At 46.6% G+C, this 18,260-nt stretch overlaps 1 protein-coding gene and 1 long non-coding RNA gene across 5 annotated transcripts in view; one reads left to right on the top strand and one right to left on the bottom strand.

The window, feature by feature from the left end:
• Positions 1-18,260, bottom strand: part of Pax5 (paired box 5) — a 181,642-nt gene that overhangs the window by 158,115 nt on the left and 5,267 nt on the right. For 2 of the 4 annotated variants that reach the window (XM_005382889.1, XM_005382893.1), the window contains exons 2-3: positions 10,257-10,422; positions 5,358-5,555 (exon numbers count right to left, since the gene is read on the bottom strand). In XM_005382889.1, coding sequence (XP_005382946.1) covers positions 5,358-5,555; positions 10,257-10,422 — 364 coding nt within the window. Of the gene's footprint in view, positions 1-5,357; positions 5,556-10,256; positions 10,423-15,524; positions 16,686-18,260 lie in introns of those variants that run through there. The other 2 variants (XM_005382890.2, XM_005382897.2) reach the window with 2 other exon arrangements.
• LOC106148311 overlaps positions 16,912-18,260 on the top strand; it is a 31,227-nt gene continuing 29,878 nt past the window's right edge. Inside the window, exon 1 of the long non-coding RNA XR_001233651.1 lies at positions 16,912-17,185. This is a non-coding gene — a long non-coding RNA (uncharacterized LOC106148311). The remainder of the gene's footprint in view (positions 17,186-18,260) is intronic.

Genomic DNA, 18,260 nt, shown 5'->3' with positions numbered 1-18,260 from the left:
AGTATAGGGCTGGGGATTTAGCTCAGTGGCAAAGCGCCTGCCTGGCAAGCGCAAGGTCGTGAGTTCGGTTCCCGGTACCAGAGAAAAACCAAAAAAAAAAAAAAAAAAAAGTATAAGAGTCCCCTTTTGGGAGCTGGGAAGGAGAAAGTGGCTATCTTCATCCCCTATTTTAAGGTTTCAGTGGTACTTTATGAGGGATCCTAGAATTGTAAGGGGCCCTAAAGCTGCCCACAGGGGTGAGAGTTTTTTTACCCATCTTAGTGGTAGCAGCCACCAAGTAAAAACAAACATCATCATCTTACATTGAGGAGAAACCGTAATGAGAAGAACAAAGCTAAATAAATTATAGCAATTCTTAGGAAAAATTAAATAACAAAATGACAAGCTATCAAGATTGGTCCCAATAAGAACACACTGTGGGCTTTTCTGATACAAAGGTATTTGGAACTGACTGCATTTTCTGTGGCTGGAAATGCAAGTTAGTAGTAGATCGCTTGCCTAACATGCACAAAACCCTTGGTTTGATCACCAAACCAACATTTAAAAAAAGAAACAAGAGGCTCATTCTAACGTTACAAAGCATAAACGTGATTTTGGATGCTATATGAACATCCTCTGATACAACACAAAAGGGAGTTTAGCAACCAACCTTTCCTAGAGAGCTTGGGGTCACACAGTGAGTCAGCTCAGATTCCCAGCTCCCATGACTGAGCACTCTGAACAACGCTTAAAAGAGATGGTCCCTCCGCTAAATACGTCCTATCTGAAGCATAAAGCGAGTTTCAATTCGAAGTCCATTTAGCATTTGAGGGTCAAAATTCCAATGGACTTTACATTTAACAGACATTTGTGGGTCCCACTCAACATCACTCCCTTCCTCTGAAAAACTAGACGTCTTCTCACCACTATCTCCTACCCTCCACACACAAAATTACACCGGAAGAGAAATTACACTTGAAAAGGAGGCAACAGTACTAAAGAAACACACATTCCTATGGCCCTGATGACACCGCCTCAGTGTGGAAGGAAGCGTGGACCATCAGCTGAACTGAGATCCAAAATCCTGGAGTCCAGTTGGGCCAAGCTGGAAGGAGGCCCAGGCAGCACCCCGGCCACAACTGATGTGGAGAAGAAAGAAAGAGTAAGCAATCTCGGAAGACTTGCTGCCAAAGTTAGGATTAAAAGAAGAATTAACAAACTGTTGCCCCTGGGCTACCTTCAGCCCCTGCACAGTCTATTTTATTTGAATTAATTGTTAACATGTATGAGGTATGAGCTTTTCCAGAAGTACCTGATTCCTAGCTGCTTTTAAAAAATCAGAACACCTAACAATGCTGGCTGCATGTTTTCACTGACAATGACCCGGTGGCGCTAAACACCGCTGCCCCACTTAACCAAGAATGCCTGAACAGAAGAGGTAACACCCTTCTTCCTATCATTTGGATCAGTTCTGGGACAGTCACCTCCAACTGACATTCAGGCCGGATTCTAAGATCCTCTCGTAGGTGTACAGCATTCCGGCACATACTGGTTCTTAAGAAGCCAAATAAACAAGGTGGTTTGTGTCCCAAGAACTTTCTCACAAGCCTAATGGAACTCCCTCAGTGGTGCTTAAATCCCTGTCAATCACGGTTTCCAGAGTCAGTCCCAGAAGACAGCAGAAAGGCACACACTTCTATGGGTGGACAGTGGAGAGGACTGGGTGGCCACCAGAACAGCTACAAATGCAGCTATCACACCCTCCTAACCTGCTTGAAACAGGAAATAGTGGGAAATTTCCTCCGAGGGAGGCAGGGGCTGAGAGAGAGCTGTGGCCCCTCTTGCAGTGTGATATTTGTGAGGCAGGCTTTAAAAGCTGCACCCATTTTGAACACAGCAGTTTTGCCTTCCTGTGGAAGATAACACGGATGTCACTTTGGCTCAGGCTTTCTGTGAGTGGGTGTAGGTCAGGGTAAGATTTGTCCACACTCAGTGAGCTCTTGCTGCAGGGTGCAGTGAGAAGCCAGACTGCTTCCAGAGAGGAGCCCCCAGAGAGGAGCACTGGAACGGGCTAAGGAGCGTAGAGAACGGGAGACAGGCACCAAAACATGCCAGCGGCGAGGCTCTGCAGTGCAGCGGGAATGACTATTCTACTTTCCCTTGCCTTTCTTCTCATAGAACCTCGGCTCTGTCACTGGTTGTGTCCTACAGGACAGTGGCAGAAGCAGACCAGCCCTCTTTCTACCACTGACTCTGCTCCTCTCCATCTCAAGGTGACCTCCCCTTCCTACTCCCCATCTGGGCCTCAGTTTATATGAAGTGTGACTGAAATATATGGGGAATATTTAAATTCAAACAATTACCACAGTAGAAGACACACTGCCACTAGTCCTCCTAAAAACACTTCCCCTCTTCAAATGCACTTATCCCATCATTCTTCCCACTTTCTTAAGCAACTCTGGAAGTCCTCTTTCCAATGTGTCTTCTCAGCGTATGATCAAAACTGCAGTGAATGCTGCTGCTGAGTGTCATGCAACAGAAAGGCAAGTTTGTAAAAATCTCATCGTTTATCCTCAGTCACTTTATTCCTTGGATCTGGCACTATGCAAATTACAGCTTTTCTCCATGAAAGGTAAACATTTAGAAAATATTAGGGGCTGGGGATTTAGCTCAGTGGCACAGCGCCTGCCTGGCAAGCGCAAGGTCATGAGTTTGATTCCCAGTACCGGAGGGGAAAAAAAAAAAAGAACTAACATAGAATCGATTTGGGATATCTAGGCAACCAGAACAGCCCAACTAAAGGCCCAGCTCCAGGCACAAAGCATCAGCTGAGCAATGATGTCCCTGTGCCACTCATTCAAGTGCCCTTTTCACAGCCTCACCACGTCTGTAACCGCTGTTCTCTTTGTTCCATGTGCTTCTTTCGAACAGCCCACCTTTCCGTTTAAATAAATGTATTGTATCTGGCAACTGCAGTTCCCCCTACCCTAACTGAGAAAAAGTTTGCCAAGTTCATAAACTTACTGGTTTGCTGTGCTGCTTACATTTTTCTAAAATACATGAAAAGAAATTCATCATAAGTCAGTTGTCATCCTTGCATTACAGAGGATATAAATGAAGGCCCTGTAAATGGATTATATTTGAAATTATTTTCCACCACTTAAAAATACAGAGGTTTAGCTGGGTGTGCTGACACCCATCTACAATCTCAGCAGTCTGGGAGGCTAAGGCAAGAGAAACAGAGGTTTGGGCCCAGTTTGGACAATTTAGTGACCTGATAAGACCTTACCTCAAAATAAAAATATGTTTAAAGGGGGCTGAAAGCATAGTTGAATGCAAAGACCCTGGGTTCAATCAGACACAAACAAACACAAGGATTGCGCATATGCAAACACTCACACGTACACATAAATACATATACGCAGGTCCTAGTTTCTGGCTTCTCTTGAAGGACAAAAAAGAAAAAAAACTTGGCAAATGTTGGGCCCACATTCCTGGCAGCATTCCGTTGGAGCTGAGAAGCAGATGCCCCTTTAACAGAGTTTGTGTTGTCTAGTTTGCCACAGTCCTACCACTTCCTAGAGTCTTATGCCTGGTAAGCTTCCTTTATTATATTACCTGTCTGGCCCCATATAAGACTTTGAAGTTTGTAATTCTCATGGTGTACCTAATCTTGTGAACCACTTAATTATATTTGTAAACTCTACATTGGTAAAGCAGGGGTCCCCAAAACCTGACCAGCATTTTGATCAAGATTCTTCTGCAGAGCAGAACTGAGCTAACATTGCTTTAATTATCTGTGTCACCACATCCATGCTTTGGGAAGCTCCAAAAAGTCATGTTGCTTTTTATGTCATAGAAATCTTTAGATGAGCCAGAAGTAGTGGATTCACAAAACACATTGGAGCACTTCATAATCCAAAAAAAGAACAAATGTTATTCCCCCAGCCCAAGCCCAGAACCATATAATCATTCCTACAACCTCAGCAAGTTTGTCCAGGCTGTGCAGACTTCTAAGTGCACATTAGAATCCCAGTCAAGATGAGGAGCCTCTCCAGAACACAGACTGAGAAGCTGTGCGTTCAGTTCCCCTCTATCTCCTCAGCCCTTTGCATGATCCCAGGGCCCTGGTAAAGGTTGGCCAAGAGAAGGAAAACAGGGCAAGTGTTTATGAACCATCAACACATCTGCTCACACAGTGATTCTGCACATTTGGATCATCACAGAAGGGGTGACATCAGGATCAGAAGGGACCTCACAGACATTCCAGCCTGACCACCTCTTTCTGCCAGAAGAGATCCCCTGTGTCCAGACAGGCTCTGTACTGATCATGGTAGGGCAGTGAAAGAATGGGAACTATTCAAGTTTCTAGTCTTCTGGTTTCTCTTTTCTTTGTGGAGTTTGAAAACAGTTATTTCCATTCATCTTAGAATTTTGTCCCTGACTGTATGGGTTTAAATGGAGTTGAGACCACACCAATCTACAATAAAAAATTTTCTTCCAGAAGTTTATTTTTTTTTGCTGAAGGTGTAGCTCAGTAGTACAGTGTTTGCCTAGCATGTATAAGGCCCTGGGGTTTGATCACCGGCAATGCTAAATAAATAATTAAATAAATAAAAATTAATTTTATTCTTAAAGCTCTGAGAGTTCCATTCACTGTAGCTTGGAGCAGCCTAGAGAAGAGGGGAAGTCATTGTGGCTCCCATAAAGATGCTGTGCCTGGTACCCTGATGTTTCTCTCTCTCCCCATAGATAAGATTTGGGGGAGTTTTGGACAGGGAGTTCCCTCACTCTGTAGCATCTTAGCCTCCTAAATTTCCTCCATGGAGACAGAAGACCCACAACAGGACCACCAGGGTCCTGGGCTCTCAGAGCAAGTCATCAGGGTCCTAATTCCAGTTGGTGGCACAGCAGAAACCAAAACACCCAACGCCAAGTGAAAGCTTTGCTTACTACATTCACTGGCTCTACCTCTGTCCAAACTGGAGGCGGGATTTTCTTCCTGGAAACCACTGACATAAGCCAGTGGTAAGACATTCAGCCGTGGCTGGCAAGGACAAAGACATTTGTGAAGGCAGGACTTCACTGCCAAGTGCTCCACACAGCTGGATGGTGAAGGGAGTGATGGAAATCACTGTGGGCTTACATCAGGCAACCAGGCTATTGGTGTAGTCTTCTCTCCCTGGGCCTACAACTTCTGCCCACTTTAGAGAGAAGAGAAAGGAGACAGAGACCCAGCAGGCCCCATTAGCATCCCTCTTCACTAACCCATAGGGGGCTTTGATCAAAGAGGCAGCCAGATCTTCAGGGAAGATATACACAAAATATTCAGGACCCCCAGTCTGATCCCCAGACCCCCACAAGCACTGGTCCCTCACCTGTTGATGGAACTGACGCTGGGCACTGTGTCATTGTCACAAACTCGCTCTGCCAGCAGCCGGTCCCTGATCTCCCAGGCAAACATGGTGGGGTTTTGGCGTTTGTACTCAGCAATTTTTTCCACCACTTTGGGCGTAGCAACCTTTGGTTTGGATCCTCCAATTACCCCAGGCTTGATGCTTCCTGTCTCATAATACCTAGGACCCAAAGAGAAAACAGGTTAGCCACAAGGAATCAGCAAAATACATGAACATTTGAAATATGGCTAGTATGAATTGAGATGCACTGCAAATGTAAATCGCAAATCAGATTTCTAAAACTTGGTATAAAAATGTAAATACCTCACTAATAATTTTTATATTGGTTGTAGGTCGACATGACAATTTTTGAATATCGTGTTAAATAAAATATGCAATCAAAATTAATGATATCTTTTTTCACTTCCCTTCATGTGTTACTAAAAATTTTTTTTATTTAATACATGACACATACTTCTTTTAGGATATCACTGGTAGGGTGCTACATATTGACAAAAACTGATTCACATGCATCTACCATTTTACAGTTTACAGAGAATTTTCAAGTCAGCTTTCCCATTTGATCCTCAATAGTTCTAATACACATAAACTTTTAAATGAATGAAAGAGTAAATGAACAAATGAAAAGAGATTCATAGCAGCTAAATGGCTTCCTCAAGGTCACCCAAGAATAAGTAGCCAAGCTAGAACTGTGAGTATAACTCTCGAACTAAAATTTCCCCAAGAAAGTGACTTAGATCTTTGATTTGCCAGCTGTCCTATCCCTTAGAAACCCCAAGATACTGTGAAACTGTCCACTAAAATGCAGTCTATTGTCCCATAAAGAAAAATAATAACCCTAGTGTCAAATTAAAAGGAGTGTTAGATTCCAGAATTAATAGAAAATGTGTTTTGGAAGTCAAAACCTAAGCAATCAGAAAAACCAACCACAAGTCTCGGCAGCTTTTTCAGGGGCCTCCCTTGAGGTAAATGGCTGTTTCTAAGGACATTTCCATGCTATCAGCTTTTCCTCGTTAACGCAAATAGGATGTCAGGGTCTTACAGTAAAACCGAGACCAGGGAGAAGAATGCCATGAAAGATCATTTCAGGGGAAAAAAAAAAATAACTCGATGCTTTTTCTAAATATAAGCCATCACTGAACGTCTCTCTCAGTATTTACAGAGAAATGGTGGGGGTCCTCTTCTAAAAGAGATTATCTTACAGTTGGAATTTTTTAACCAAAAGATATTTTAGAAATAAACAGGGATGTTTTAACCTAACAAAAGTTTACAAGAGGTAAGGGTATGAGATAATCCTGGAATGGGTAGAAATATTACCCAGGAACAGTAACTGGTAACATTCATAGGTGTTGCAATTATCAACTTGAGTTAGTCTGTTTATAGCCACGTTAGTGAATATTCTAGAAGGAAAGAAATAATTGAGGAACAGTGATCTAGAAGTCAAAATTCTATTTTTCATTGAGAAGAGTCATACAAAATTTGACCATAAAACAAAACTCAGTCTATCCTTTCTCTTCCTGAAAAAGTGTTGAAAACAATTTTCTGTAATTTGCTAGTAAATTATTAGTCACAACAGGTTTCTCAAAATATTCTAAATTTTTTTTTTTTGCTAGAAATCTAGAAAAGATCTAAATCCAGGTGCACAACAATCTCTGCAGCCTCCAATTGTCCTGCCAATTTTACAACAGAAAGTCCATTCCTACTATAATGTGACAACCCATTATCTAGGCACAACATTCTACAGTTTACAGTGCTCTTCTTCAAATTATCTTGATCCTTATACCAATCCTTTGAGATCATCTTTAATTCATACACTGAATAGTCAAAAAATGCCTGTTAGGACAGGGACAGTCTCAGGGCAGGAGTTACAGATATAGGCAATCCTCTGTTAGATATTCAAAATACGATCATCACATGGGACTGCACCATTCACACAGCAACGGGAAAATGGCAGGATGAAGATCCCCCCCCAAATACATGGCTGGCAGGTGACAGGGTGCAGAGTTCCGCACCCATCCCACCTGAGCAGTGCCAGCCATAGGAGGCCGTAGTCTTGCAATGAGAGATCTCTGTCTCCCTTTTGACTGACACGTGGGCCAGGCCTCTGGAAGGCAGCACTGACACTCCTGAAACCCCAACTCGCAACTGTGTCAAGTGAGGATTCAGACTTAATAACCCTCTTTTCATCTCAGCAAAACAGCCGTGCAGCCTTTTGGCTCACAGACAAAAGACATACAGCAGCCACCAACACGCAGCGCCCCTCAGTGCAGACAGCATTGGTTAGGGAGGCAAGTGGATGTTTGTGAGTGGCTCTGACACTCATTTGGCTGTGTGATCTTGGCCAATTCACTTACCCTCTCTAAGCTTCAGTTATCTCACCTATAGCATAGCGGGAAGGTGTTTGCCCTGTCTGATTGTAGGGCTGTTGTGAAGACATAAATACCAAACAGTTATGAAAAAGCTTTTGCAAAGCATAAAATAAAGAGCACAAGTTGAGGATTAAAATGTTTGTTTTTATTATTTAACACACCACCCAATTCCAAATAACCAAGCTCCACTGAGAGACAACAACAGCCAGGCTTGGGGTGGATTTAACTCAGCCTCACATGCCACCAAGTCGTGCCTCTCCAGCCCCTCCACAGCCTTGTGCTCTGAATGCCCACAGTCCTGGCAGACCGCCCACCTTCCTGAGGGGACAGGGGTCCTGCCTGCCCGCCCCAGGGACTTTGCTTGCCTTGCCACACAACCTCTGCAAAGCACAACCGCCACACACACCACATGCTGTCTAAAATCTGTCCCATCAAATTCTTTAGTGACCAAAAAAAAAATCTGTGGATGGGAGAGCACCAATTCAGAAATTCCCAGTCACACTATTTTAGGGCTGAACTTGTTTCTTAAAAGGCAGTTCTAATTAGAGTGACATTTTGTCCACTGTAGTTCTTAGTTATGAAAATAATGAGCTATGAAATTCCAATTTATTGTTGACAACTTAAACGGCCAGGCACCAGAGCGGCGCATAACTTCCAAGTGCCACTCTACCTAGTGACAAATCTATTCTGGAACGCGGGAGGCTGCTGCCAGGGCTTGGAAAGGTCTCTGTCCCCCTTAGTCTCCATGGGACAGCAGAATGTGAGGACTGGAGCACTTGGATGTCCCCTCAGAGAAAGGCTCCGTATCTCGAAGATTTCAAACAGCGAGCAAAATGTCGGCTCAGCAAAGATGTCTCAGCAAAAACAAAGAAAGGGCCTTCTTTCTGTCTCCCTCTCCCTCAGTACAAAGAAGCTTCAAAAGAAGATATATCTGAGACACTTTTAGCTCTCAAAGTCTGATGCTGAGATAGCCTAAAATATTTCTTTTCTCTCTTTTTCTCTCTCTTATCTTGTATTTGCTTCTCTATCTCTAGTTCTCAATTTAAAGCCATTTGTTTTCCTCTTTGTCTTCTCTATCTTTTCCCTACCTCTGTGTTTGCTACTTTCTTCTGCTACTCTCGGTTCTCATCCTCCTGTTTAAAGCCACCATCTAACAAGAACACTAGGCTGACTTCCTGCAGTACTCTCTGAACTCTGGCTAGGGCTCATTTGCGAGCTGAGTGCTAAACAAGAGCGGACCCTCAGCCTGCACAGCTGAGGTGACCTGTGCCGAGCAGAGAGAGGAGAAACAAACACAGGGATCAAGGACCCTAAAGAAACTACCAGACTCTTGGCCCTGAAATTCCTTCCTTTGACCTCGAGCAAGACTCTGTAAGATTATTTGACACTGCTGTTCCCTCCATCTGTGAGCATTTCTTGAATTTCAACAAATGGAAGGAAAAAGGCAAGCAAAAATCATAATGTCACTGACATATTTTAGAATATTTATTTTTTATTCAGGCACCTGTTCTCAAACTGTAATGCAAGCTACAGGACAAAGGTTGTTTTGTGGCCTGGGAGAAGAAATAGAAAGCATTGACGAGCTAGGCCCGCGTATGCTGGCCAGATAAACCTGGGTCAGTCACTCCAGCACACTAGGTTTCCTCATCTGAAAACATGCTTGACTGGATCGAGCCGAGGCCACTGAGAAAATAAACAGTAACACTAAAAGTAACACTATACAGCCCTTTGGGAGACTCCTCATTGTTAGTATTTCACTTGCAGCAAATCACTCGGTCAAATATCAATTTTCAAATGTGAGATTTGAAAGTTAGCATTTCCCAGTTTCCTTTTTTCCTAATTTAATACACACTTAGGATGCCTGTCACTACAAAGAAACAAAACATATATAAGAAAATACTGCAGTTCAACTTAATAAGGCTGATAATAACCCAAAACTGAAAATGAACACTGACTTTTGAAAGTAGAATATGCTTTTTTGAAAATGTTAAAATGAAACATTGAGGGCTGCAGCTATAGCTCAGTGGTCGAGCACGTGCTAACCATGCACAAGGCCCTGGTTTCAATACCCCCACCAAAAAAATGAAAGAAGAAATAAAAGAAAAGAAAAGGAAACACTGAACTCTGAACTCTTGTTGTGTGATATTAGAGTCTCCATCCAGCCCTGCCCAGAGTCCTAAGCCACCTAAGATGTGTAGGGGAAATTCCCGAGCGTTTCTTATTCTTGTGTTCTTTATAATAATTCCCCAAGCTTTCGGAAACCAGTCCCTCCCTAGTCACCGTATTCCACATGTTACTTGAGACAGGGGTTTCCCAGGACTACTTTGAATTGGATGGCTTCAGAAAGATTTTCTAACCTCTAAAGTGCTATGCACAGAGGGCAAATGCCACAATGATCCTCACTATGATATGGGCACATTGGATAGTTGCTGGTTCATCTTTTAGGTTTTTATTTGAAAGATCAAGGGAAGCCTAGAGCTCCTGCCTTTACCTGCCAAGAATTTTGCTGACACAACCATGGCTGACCCGAAGCTGCCTGGAGATGTCGCAGGGCCTGACACCTTGATGAGCAAGTTCCACTATCCTTTGGCGGACTACATCCGGGAGTGGCCGTCCATTCACAAAAACCCCCCCAAGCTGATTCACTCCTCCATGTCCTGAAACAGATCAGAAACAAAAGGCAAGGGGAAGGGTAGTTAGAACCAGTCACATAACAGAAACCCAAAATCCCTCCGTTCACAAATGGCAAGCAGGCTGGGTGTTTTGTGAGCCTGAAATCCAATTGTGCGTACATGAGGGCCCTAGATTGCTTTTTTAAATTAATCTTAGCCTTTGTCCATCTGCAGCCAGTTACTTGAGCTGTTGATAGCAAGTTTCACCACACTATGTTTCCTTTAAAAGGTGAAAGATTTATACGACCTGAAGAGAAACCATGTTTCCCTTAATTACTAGACTTTTCCTCATAAGTGTTTTTAACAATGAAATATTGGAAGACCCCAATCTATACTAACTATAGATTACAGAGAGGAACAACTGACTACATCATGCTTAAGTCTAAGAAAGATCATACAGGGGAAAAATTATGTTTTAAAATACGGCAAATGTAAAGAGGAAAAAACCCAACTCTTCTCTTTCTAACAAATATTTTTGAAAATAAAAAGGACTATATCAGTATATCATCTCAGGAAAAAAATGTTTTAAATCAATTCAATCTAATTTAAGGGCTAAGGACTTTTTAAAAATGTAATAGTATCTGCAGAGTATCTACTGAAACAAAACCTAACCACTGTCTTAATTAAAAAAAATTTTAAGCCCTTTAAGAAGGTGAGGTTGACATGCAGACTTGACCACTGTACCCTCTCAGAGCACACAAAAGAAATGGGTCATAGGATCTTCTACACACAGCACATTCCACTTCACTGCATCGAGACTTGTTATAAAAGCATTTCCCTGGAATTTTTGGAGTGCTTTGCAACTGACAAGCTGCTTTAAGTTGGTTAGAGGGGGGTGAGTGTGGATAAAGGAACTGAAGAAAGCTTCTGAGTCCCAGATTTTACAACAGCTCTGGGATGGGTTTTAAGTAAAAGGAGTCCATGCACACGTTCCTTTCTCTTACATCACAGACCGTCTAGAGGGAGACAAGGACCTACGTAAATTGAAAAGCCACACCGGGAAACATAAAGTGATCCAATGTAGGAACATCATTGACCTTGTAGCTGTTAATCAGCCACTAACTGATGTTGCTGGGGATTGGAGCCAAAAGCTAAGTCCAGGCATACAGTGATGCTGCTGGCAGCTCAGAAGCAAAGCAGGAGGAAACCTCCTCCTTAACTGGGCACTGCATATGGGATGCCACAGCACTCATACTCTAAAACATAAAAGAGCCACCTCATCTCAGCCATTTTCCCTCAGCACTCATCTACTACTCACGTTCATCAACAACATCTAAAATAAAGGAGGCAAAAACATGTATAGCATAACCACATCCTTAAAAGTAACCGAACAATCCACTGAAGTTTCCACAAATATTTTCCAAAATTTCCAAGCTGAACGCTTATTTTAAAACCGCACACAATTGCATAGATACCTGCAGTATTTAGTTCCAGTTCTATGCTGAATTTTTCTCTGATTTTCAAAATCAGGTTTAATCAGTTACGGTTGTTCTGAAACATTTCAGATATTTAAAAAATAAAAAGAAAAGAAGGAAGGAAGGAAAGATGGGAAAAAAGAAAGAAAGAGAAAGGAAAAGAAAGAGAAGGGAAAGTCCTTATCCAACGGAGCTCTTCAAGAGTGTCAGTGAGGAAATTTACAGCTGTGGTTTGAGGTAAGTCACTGATCCTGGGATTGGAAAGAAAGGAAGATGAAAGTCTGGGAGAGAGGAGGTGGGACAAGGGAAGAAAAGAGGAAAAGAGAAATATGTGGAAAGGTTGCAAAGAGTAAGAACTACACAAGACAGACAGCAAAGACAGAGATCTTGGAAAGAAAGCAGATTAGGCAGGCAGAGGAGAGGAAAAGGAATGAAAAAATCAGGATGGCGAAGAACAGAAGAGAAAATAGAAAAAGCCTAGGAAGGAGGTATCTGCAAGACAGAGACTTCTGTAAAGGGGGACCTTTGTGCTCCTGGGGCTCCCAACTCCAGCTCTATATGTTGTTGGAGAACCCAAGTCCCGGCTTTTACTTCCTGTGGACTGTAGCTAGGTGAAGACTCATTTATTGAAAAAGTGTTAATCTTTCCAGAAAAAAATACAATTTAGTGAGAGACTGGCAGAGATGAACACATAAATCAGTTCAAAAATAGGAAACAGATACAAGGGAAACAAACCAGCTTCCACAGGGCAGTCAGAACTGGATTTGGAGAGAACTGGAGGAAGAAGGGTTGAATTGAAGATGCCCTTAGGGCTTTTGTGGCTCTAGTCTGGAAGGGGTTGGCTTCCACAGATGCTACTCAAGGCCTGATAAGGACATGCTGCACATCAAAGCCCTGCCCACTCCAAGACAGCGGCTGTCCATAACATCCCGAGGGGAGGGTCTCTGCTGACTCAGCTGTGGATTGAACTACAGGACCCACAGGGTCATTGAAATTCCTCCTAGATTCACCAGAGAGGTATACACAGACATGCAAACAGAAGCGCAGGGAAAGGGCAAGGATGAAATCTCCCCAGTGGACTCTCCAAAGGGTAGATAAGTGCTGACACACATGAAAAGTGGGGTTGTGGACACATATGGTTGGATTACACAGAGTGAGAGCCTTGCACAAGTGTACTCACCCTCACAGTCCACTGCCCTCTCTGGAGTCTGAGTCCTGTCTCCACATCCACAAATCCTCCAGAGCCCAGTGTTTATGCCAGGGAGACCTAAGAAGCAGCTCCAGCTTTACCCATATGAACTTTTGTCAATCCTTTTATTTCTCCGACCTCAGTATCATATTCTAAAAAATGGGTATAACTGAAGGTCTGGGTGACACTCAGGTAGGGTATTGGTTACAGAAATCCTTTGTAACTGGTACAGATGCTTGGGAGAAGGAAACATCTTAGAGGAGGCTGTTGTGCTGATGTGAATGATGAACATGTTATAAGAGGAGGGCCAGCTTTGAACTCATAAGCCCATTTCCTGGCAGTACCTGGCCCTCTTCACAGAACTGATCCTGCAGTGAGTCGGGGACTGACCAGCAGCAGGAAAATGAAGAAGTGGGACACTGTCCAAGCCCCAACTTTTACCCCAGCCATCTCCCAGGATCCATCTGCCCCATCCCACCCTTATCGTCCACAAGTTGGGCACCAAAGCAGGCCTATATTGTGCAAGCAAACAGCTTTGGGTGCCAGAACCAAAGCTTTTTCTAAAGAAACCAAGAACTTCCACCAACTTTGAAAACTAGCCTGGCTGGGGCCGAGCCCCCACTGTGCGGCCAAGGAAATGGAAAAGGAAAGCTGGGACGGACTGAAGGCCAAGGCAAAGGAGGCACAGACATTAGCAGTTCGTTAACCAGCACCTGCAAGAAGCTCCGTACTGATGCACATCGAGGAGACCACCAAGTCTTGTGCTGTCTCCCAAGGGCTGGGACACCACCTCTGAGCAACTCAGCACAGGGCAGAAGGAAGCAGGGAGGCCTGTGAATTCCTGCCAGCAAGGAGAAGCACAGAGGCCAATCCTCCACATCTTATTCCCCAGTTACTTCTTGACTGAGCCAAGGGCTTGCATCTCTCAGAATATTACCCCCAATTCATTTGTTCTCTGATTCACTCTATAAGACCAGAGCTGCTTCTCCAGAGCCAGGCTCAAGTCTGAGCAGGAAAAGACTGCGGAGGTCGCCGGGGTCACCATGAACTGGAAGCCATTTGAGCCCTGGCCCCAAACCGTGAAGAATCGTTTGCGTGGGCTGGGACCAGAGCAAGCGGCTTTCCTCACTAAAACGCCCCACTGCTTTGGAGAATTACCTCCGACTCTGGGATACCGACACAAAGAGAAACTGACCTGCCTGTAGCCAGCCCCGCTGCCTAGACAAGCCTTCCCTTGCTTGCCAGGCCACTCGGCCCTCCGTGGAAGACACAGACATTCTCACCCTGGAAGCTCGCCTTCTCTCCAACCGGGTCTCTGCTGCCTTTGTTAAATAGGGGACCAGTGGCTAGGGAAGCCAGACCCCTGATTATCTGAGGGGAGCAGAGCTTGGAGAGAGCTCCTAACCAGGGAGCAACTCCCTGACCTGCAGCTAGCAGAGATCCGAGCCTGGCATCCGGCTGAAGGCTGCCAAAGCCTGGCGCTTTCCCCAGCCTGTTCTCCAGCCAACAGAAGGAAAACATGATTCGTTCCGCTTGGAATTTCCTTGAAATCTCCGAATCTAATCTGGCGTTAACTCACCGTGAGAGGAGCGCTCATCTCACTGGCGGGTGTGCTATGGGTGAAGTGGCAGGATCCCTTGAATTAGGCAACCAGGAAGGCCTTGCCCTCGCCCGAAATGACCCTTCCCGTCTCCTACACACTCCTCCGCTTTCAGAAGAGAGGGGGGGAGCGCCTGTGTGGTGACTAATTGGCTTTTCTTACTCTCTCTCTCTCTCTCTCTCTCCCTCTCTCCTTTCTTTCTAGGGAAGGAGCCATCATGAACCAGGCATCCTACAGAGAAGGACCCAATGGGATCCTTAAGGGTCTCTGTATGAACTGGCAGCCTCCTAAACCAAAGATTAGCTCAGGGACCCAGACTTCGTTGATTTTTCAAACCCCCCTCCTTAACTCCAGGTTGCCTTTGGAGCCTCGGATCTCTTGTCCTCTCTTAGCTCTCAACGTCTTCCTTCACACATTCGGGAACTGGTCAGGAATCCACTTTCCCTCCAAGTACTAGTCTTGATCAGCACCGACTGAAAAAAGGCGCCGTCAGGAATGGGGTGTGGGGCACTGTCTGAGAGTCAGACTGACCTCTCACTATAACTTCTTGCCCTCCAGCTGGGCCAGCCCTAAGCCCTCTACAAGTCCTGAAGCAAGGTTCTGTGGATGCTCGGAGTTGTCGCTGCTGGAGCCCGAGGAAGGCTGCAGCGGACTGCCTATGCTGGAGTTGCTGGAGGCGGGATTCCCAGACCAGGTGTTCGGGCAAGTGCGTCCAGGCGCATTGTTCCATGTCCCCCGCTTAGGAGCCCTTGCACTTGGCAAAGTTGGCTATGCAGCCACAGAGGTCCGGGGTTCTCCCGGCCTCAGTACCTGCCCCGCGGTCGGATACCCGCAACCCGATCCCGGCTGGAGAGTGAGAGAAGCGATCTCGCCGCCTACTTACTATGCATGGATGCAAACGGGTCGTGCTTACAGTGTATTTCCATCGGGGCGCTCCAGACTGCAGGCCGGCCCACGCCTCCGCCTCCCGGCGCCAAGGGGCTGCCCAGGGCGGCTAGGGAACCACGCCACCAGGCCGGGCACCGTGCGAGCCGAGCAGAAAACACCGCCGGAACCTGAGGTCACTCTCAGAGTCTCCCTGCCAAAGATTGTAGAGTACTGCGCAGAGGCGGGAAACAGCGCTAGCACAGTCTGGGAGCCGGCGCCCAACTCTGCCGGCTTCGTTCCCTGGCTGGCTCAAGCGGCGGCTCCCGGCCCAGCCGCGGGTAGCTGCGGCCAGTGCACCGGCGGCTTCGGGCACATAGCGTAGGGGCCCACCTCCAGGTCGACTAGGAGCCCCCTATCCCCGGCAGGAGCTGTTCTGAGCAAAGGCCACCGGAGCACACGGTCCTTAGCTGCACTCAGGGAGCAGCGAGGCTCGCGGGATGCCAGACTGGTTCCGCGGCCTCGCTGCTCTAGGATCCCTCCTCGCTCCCTCCGTCTCCTCCAGGTCCTTTCTCTCTCTGCTTTTCTGAGTCCCTGGGGCTCCGACTTGCCCCCTCAGCCTCTCTGCAACTGGCTCTCAGCCGTCTGGGACGAAGTTGCAAAGAACTTCTCTAGCCGCACAGGGGCCCCGGTGGGCTCAGAGATGCTTCCGCCTCTGCTGGCGTGGCCGAGAGCCGCCGGAGTTCCGCAGGAGCTGGCAAGCCTCAAACCCTGGAACCCGTTGCCTTCAAAGTTCCCGCGGCCCCCGCCGTTCCCCCATCGCTGGGACCAGGAATGGGGACAACCGCGACCGGCTCCTTCTCGTCTGGCTCTCTGCCTCACGCCGGCCAACTCTTCGAGCCCTCTGCCCGCCCTCGGGGTCTCCTCGGACTGCCTTCCAGAAGCCTCTTCCGGGACAGCGCCGCGCCCGCCCCAGGCGAGGAGCGAGGGACTGAGGAGGGAGCCGGAGGGCCCCCGCTACCAAGGCCGCCGGGACTGTCGGTGCTGAGATGAAGCCACTGCCGGCTTTGACTGTCCACGCTGACGCTCCTGCCGCCGGCGCTAGCCCTCCGCCTGCTCGGCGCGCACAGTGCGCCACCGCGCCGCCCCGGAGCCGCTTTCAGGACCCGCTGCGTGTGGACAGCGCCGCCCGGGGCTCAGCCTCCCTCCGGGAGGGGGCGGGGCGGGGGTTAACCTGCCAATCATGCCCAATTGAGCCAATCAGAATGGCAGCTTCAGGTCCTGGCCCGAAACACTGCCCCATTGGCTAAACAACCCGCGGGCTCCGCCTGATTAGCGGATACCTGGGCAATGAGAAAGAATGGGGGGCGGGGCCCAAGCGGCGGCGCCACGTTCATTGACAAACACGCGGGGCCAAGGCCTAGTGGATGGTTGATGGGGGCAGGGGAAGGGGCAGAGGGCCCACGCAGTACTGGGAGAGTCCCGTAGCTGATCTCGCACGAGCCCTACCCCCTCATCTTGGCAATGGGATCCTGGGATTCCCTGAGATGTTGGGGGCAACCAAGGTGAGGGTGAGGGTGAAGGTGAGAGTAAGGAGAGACTCCAAAAGGAAAAACAAAACAAAATCACCCATGGATGTTGGAGGAAGACATGGAGAGCAGAAGAAATCCCGCGTTCAGTGTAAGTGATAGACTCACAGTGTGCAGATACCTGACAGTTCTGACTTCATTTTCCTCATCTGTAAAATGGGCAGTTAACCAGTTTGTGATGAAGGCTCCTTCCAGCAGAAATATTTCTCAATTTTATTAAGTACTTACTAAACCACAGCCACTTCCTCTTTGTCCTCTCACTTCCCTCACTTTATCTTCAAGACTACCAATTCTGCATTAACCAAAGGCAAACTGGGGAAAAGGCTATCTCTTACTCCTTTAAAGTTAGTAACCAAAGCCTTCCTCAGGGAAGAAGCTACTCTACAGCTTTGGATCAGGCTGCACCAAGACAGAGCACTAAGCCCTCTTTCCATCCCCAAACCAGGAGCTGGCACAGGTTTTGAGGGCTGCAGCTGAACATGTCTGTCTGCTGGCAGAAGCAATTCTGCCTCCAGCACAGGCCTTTTGAAAGCTGCAGCATTCTAGCACCACTGGCACCACTTCACCGGACCCTTGCAGATAGAATACCACTGACTGCTTCTAGGACCCTCATTAGCACTGGAGACCAGGCTTCTTTGATTTCCAAGAGGCCTGTGCTGGAGACAGAATTGCTTCTGCCAGCAGACAGACGTGTTCAGCTGCAGCTTCCAGAAGTTGGGAAAATCTGACCTTCCCCTTCCTGGAGAAGGTACTTCAGCTTTTATGCAAAATGGATGGATTTCTAGCATTACTTTCCTGACCAAAAAGAGGTCTTTAACCAGGGAGTCTATTTCTCAGGAGTGTAAGTCTCTAGAACTACAAAGTAACTGAACCTTGAAAAGGAACCATGTGTCAGCCATTCCTCATCTAGGAGGCTACAGTTCTATGAGCCCTACGGTGTGCAAGGGCCTAGCCTTAGCAACATTCTCCTTTCCCAGCAGCTCATGGCAATGGCCCCAATTTTTAATTTTTAAGTGATATTTCTCTAATATTAAACACAAATCCACCAAAACGAGGATTCAGAGATGCCCACTATAGATATAGGCTTGTAAGGAGAACAGAGCACAGGGTGATCCTGAGAAGACTCCCCGGTCACCCACTGGCTTCACTCTCGGCCAGTCTTTCCC

The sequence above is a fragment of the Chinchilla lanigera genome, unplaced genomic scaffold (assembly GCF_000276665.1).
Source record: "Chinchilla lanigera isolate Chin_1 unplaced genomic scaffold, ChiLan1.0 scaffold00018, whole genome shotgun sequence".
Taxonomy (NCBI): domain Eukaryota; kingdom Metazoa; phylum Chordata; class Mammalia; order Rodentia; family Chinchillidae; genus Chinchilla; species Chinchilla lanigera.
The sequence above is the reverse complement of the archived record's forward strand: the minus strand, read 5'-3'. Positions and strand labels throughout refer to the sequence as shown.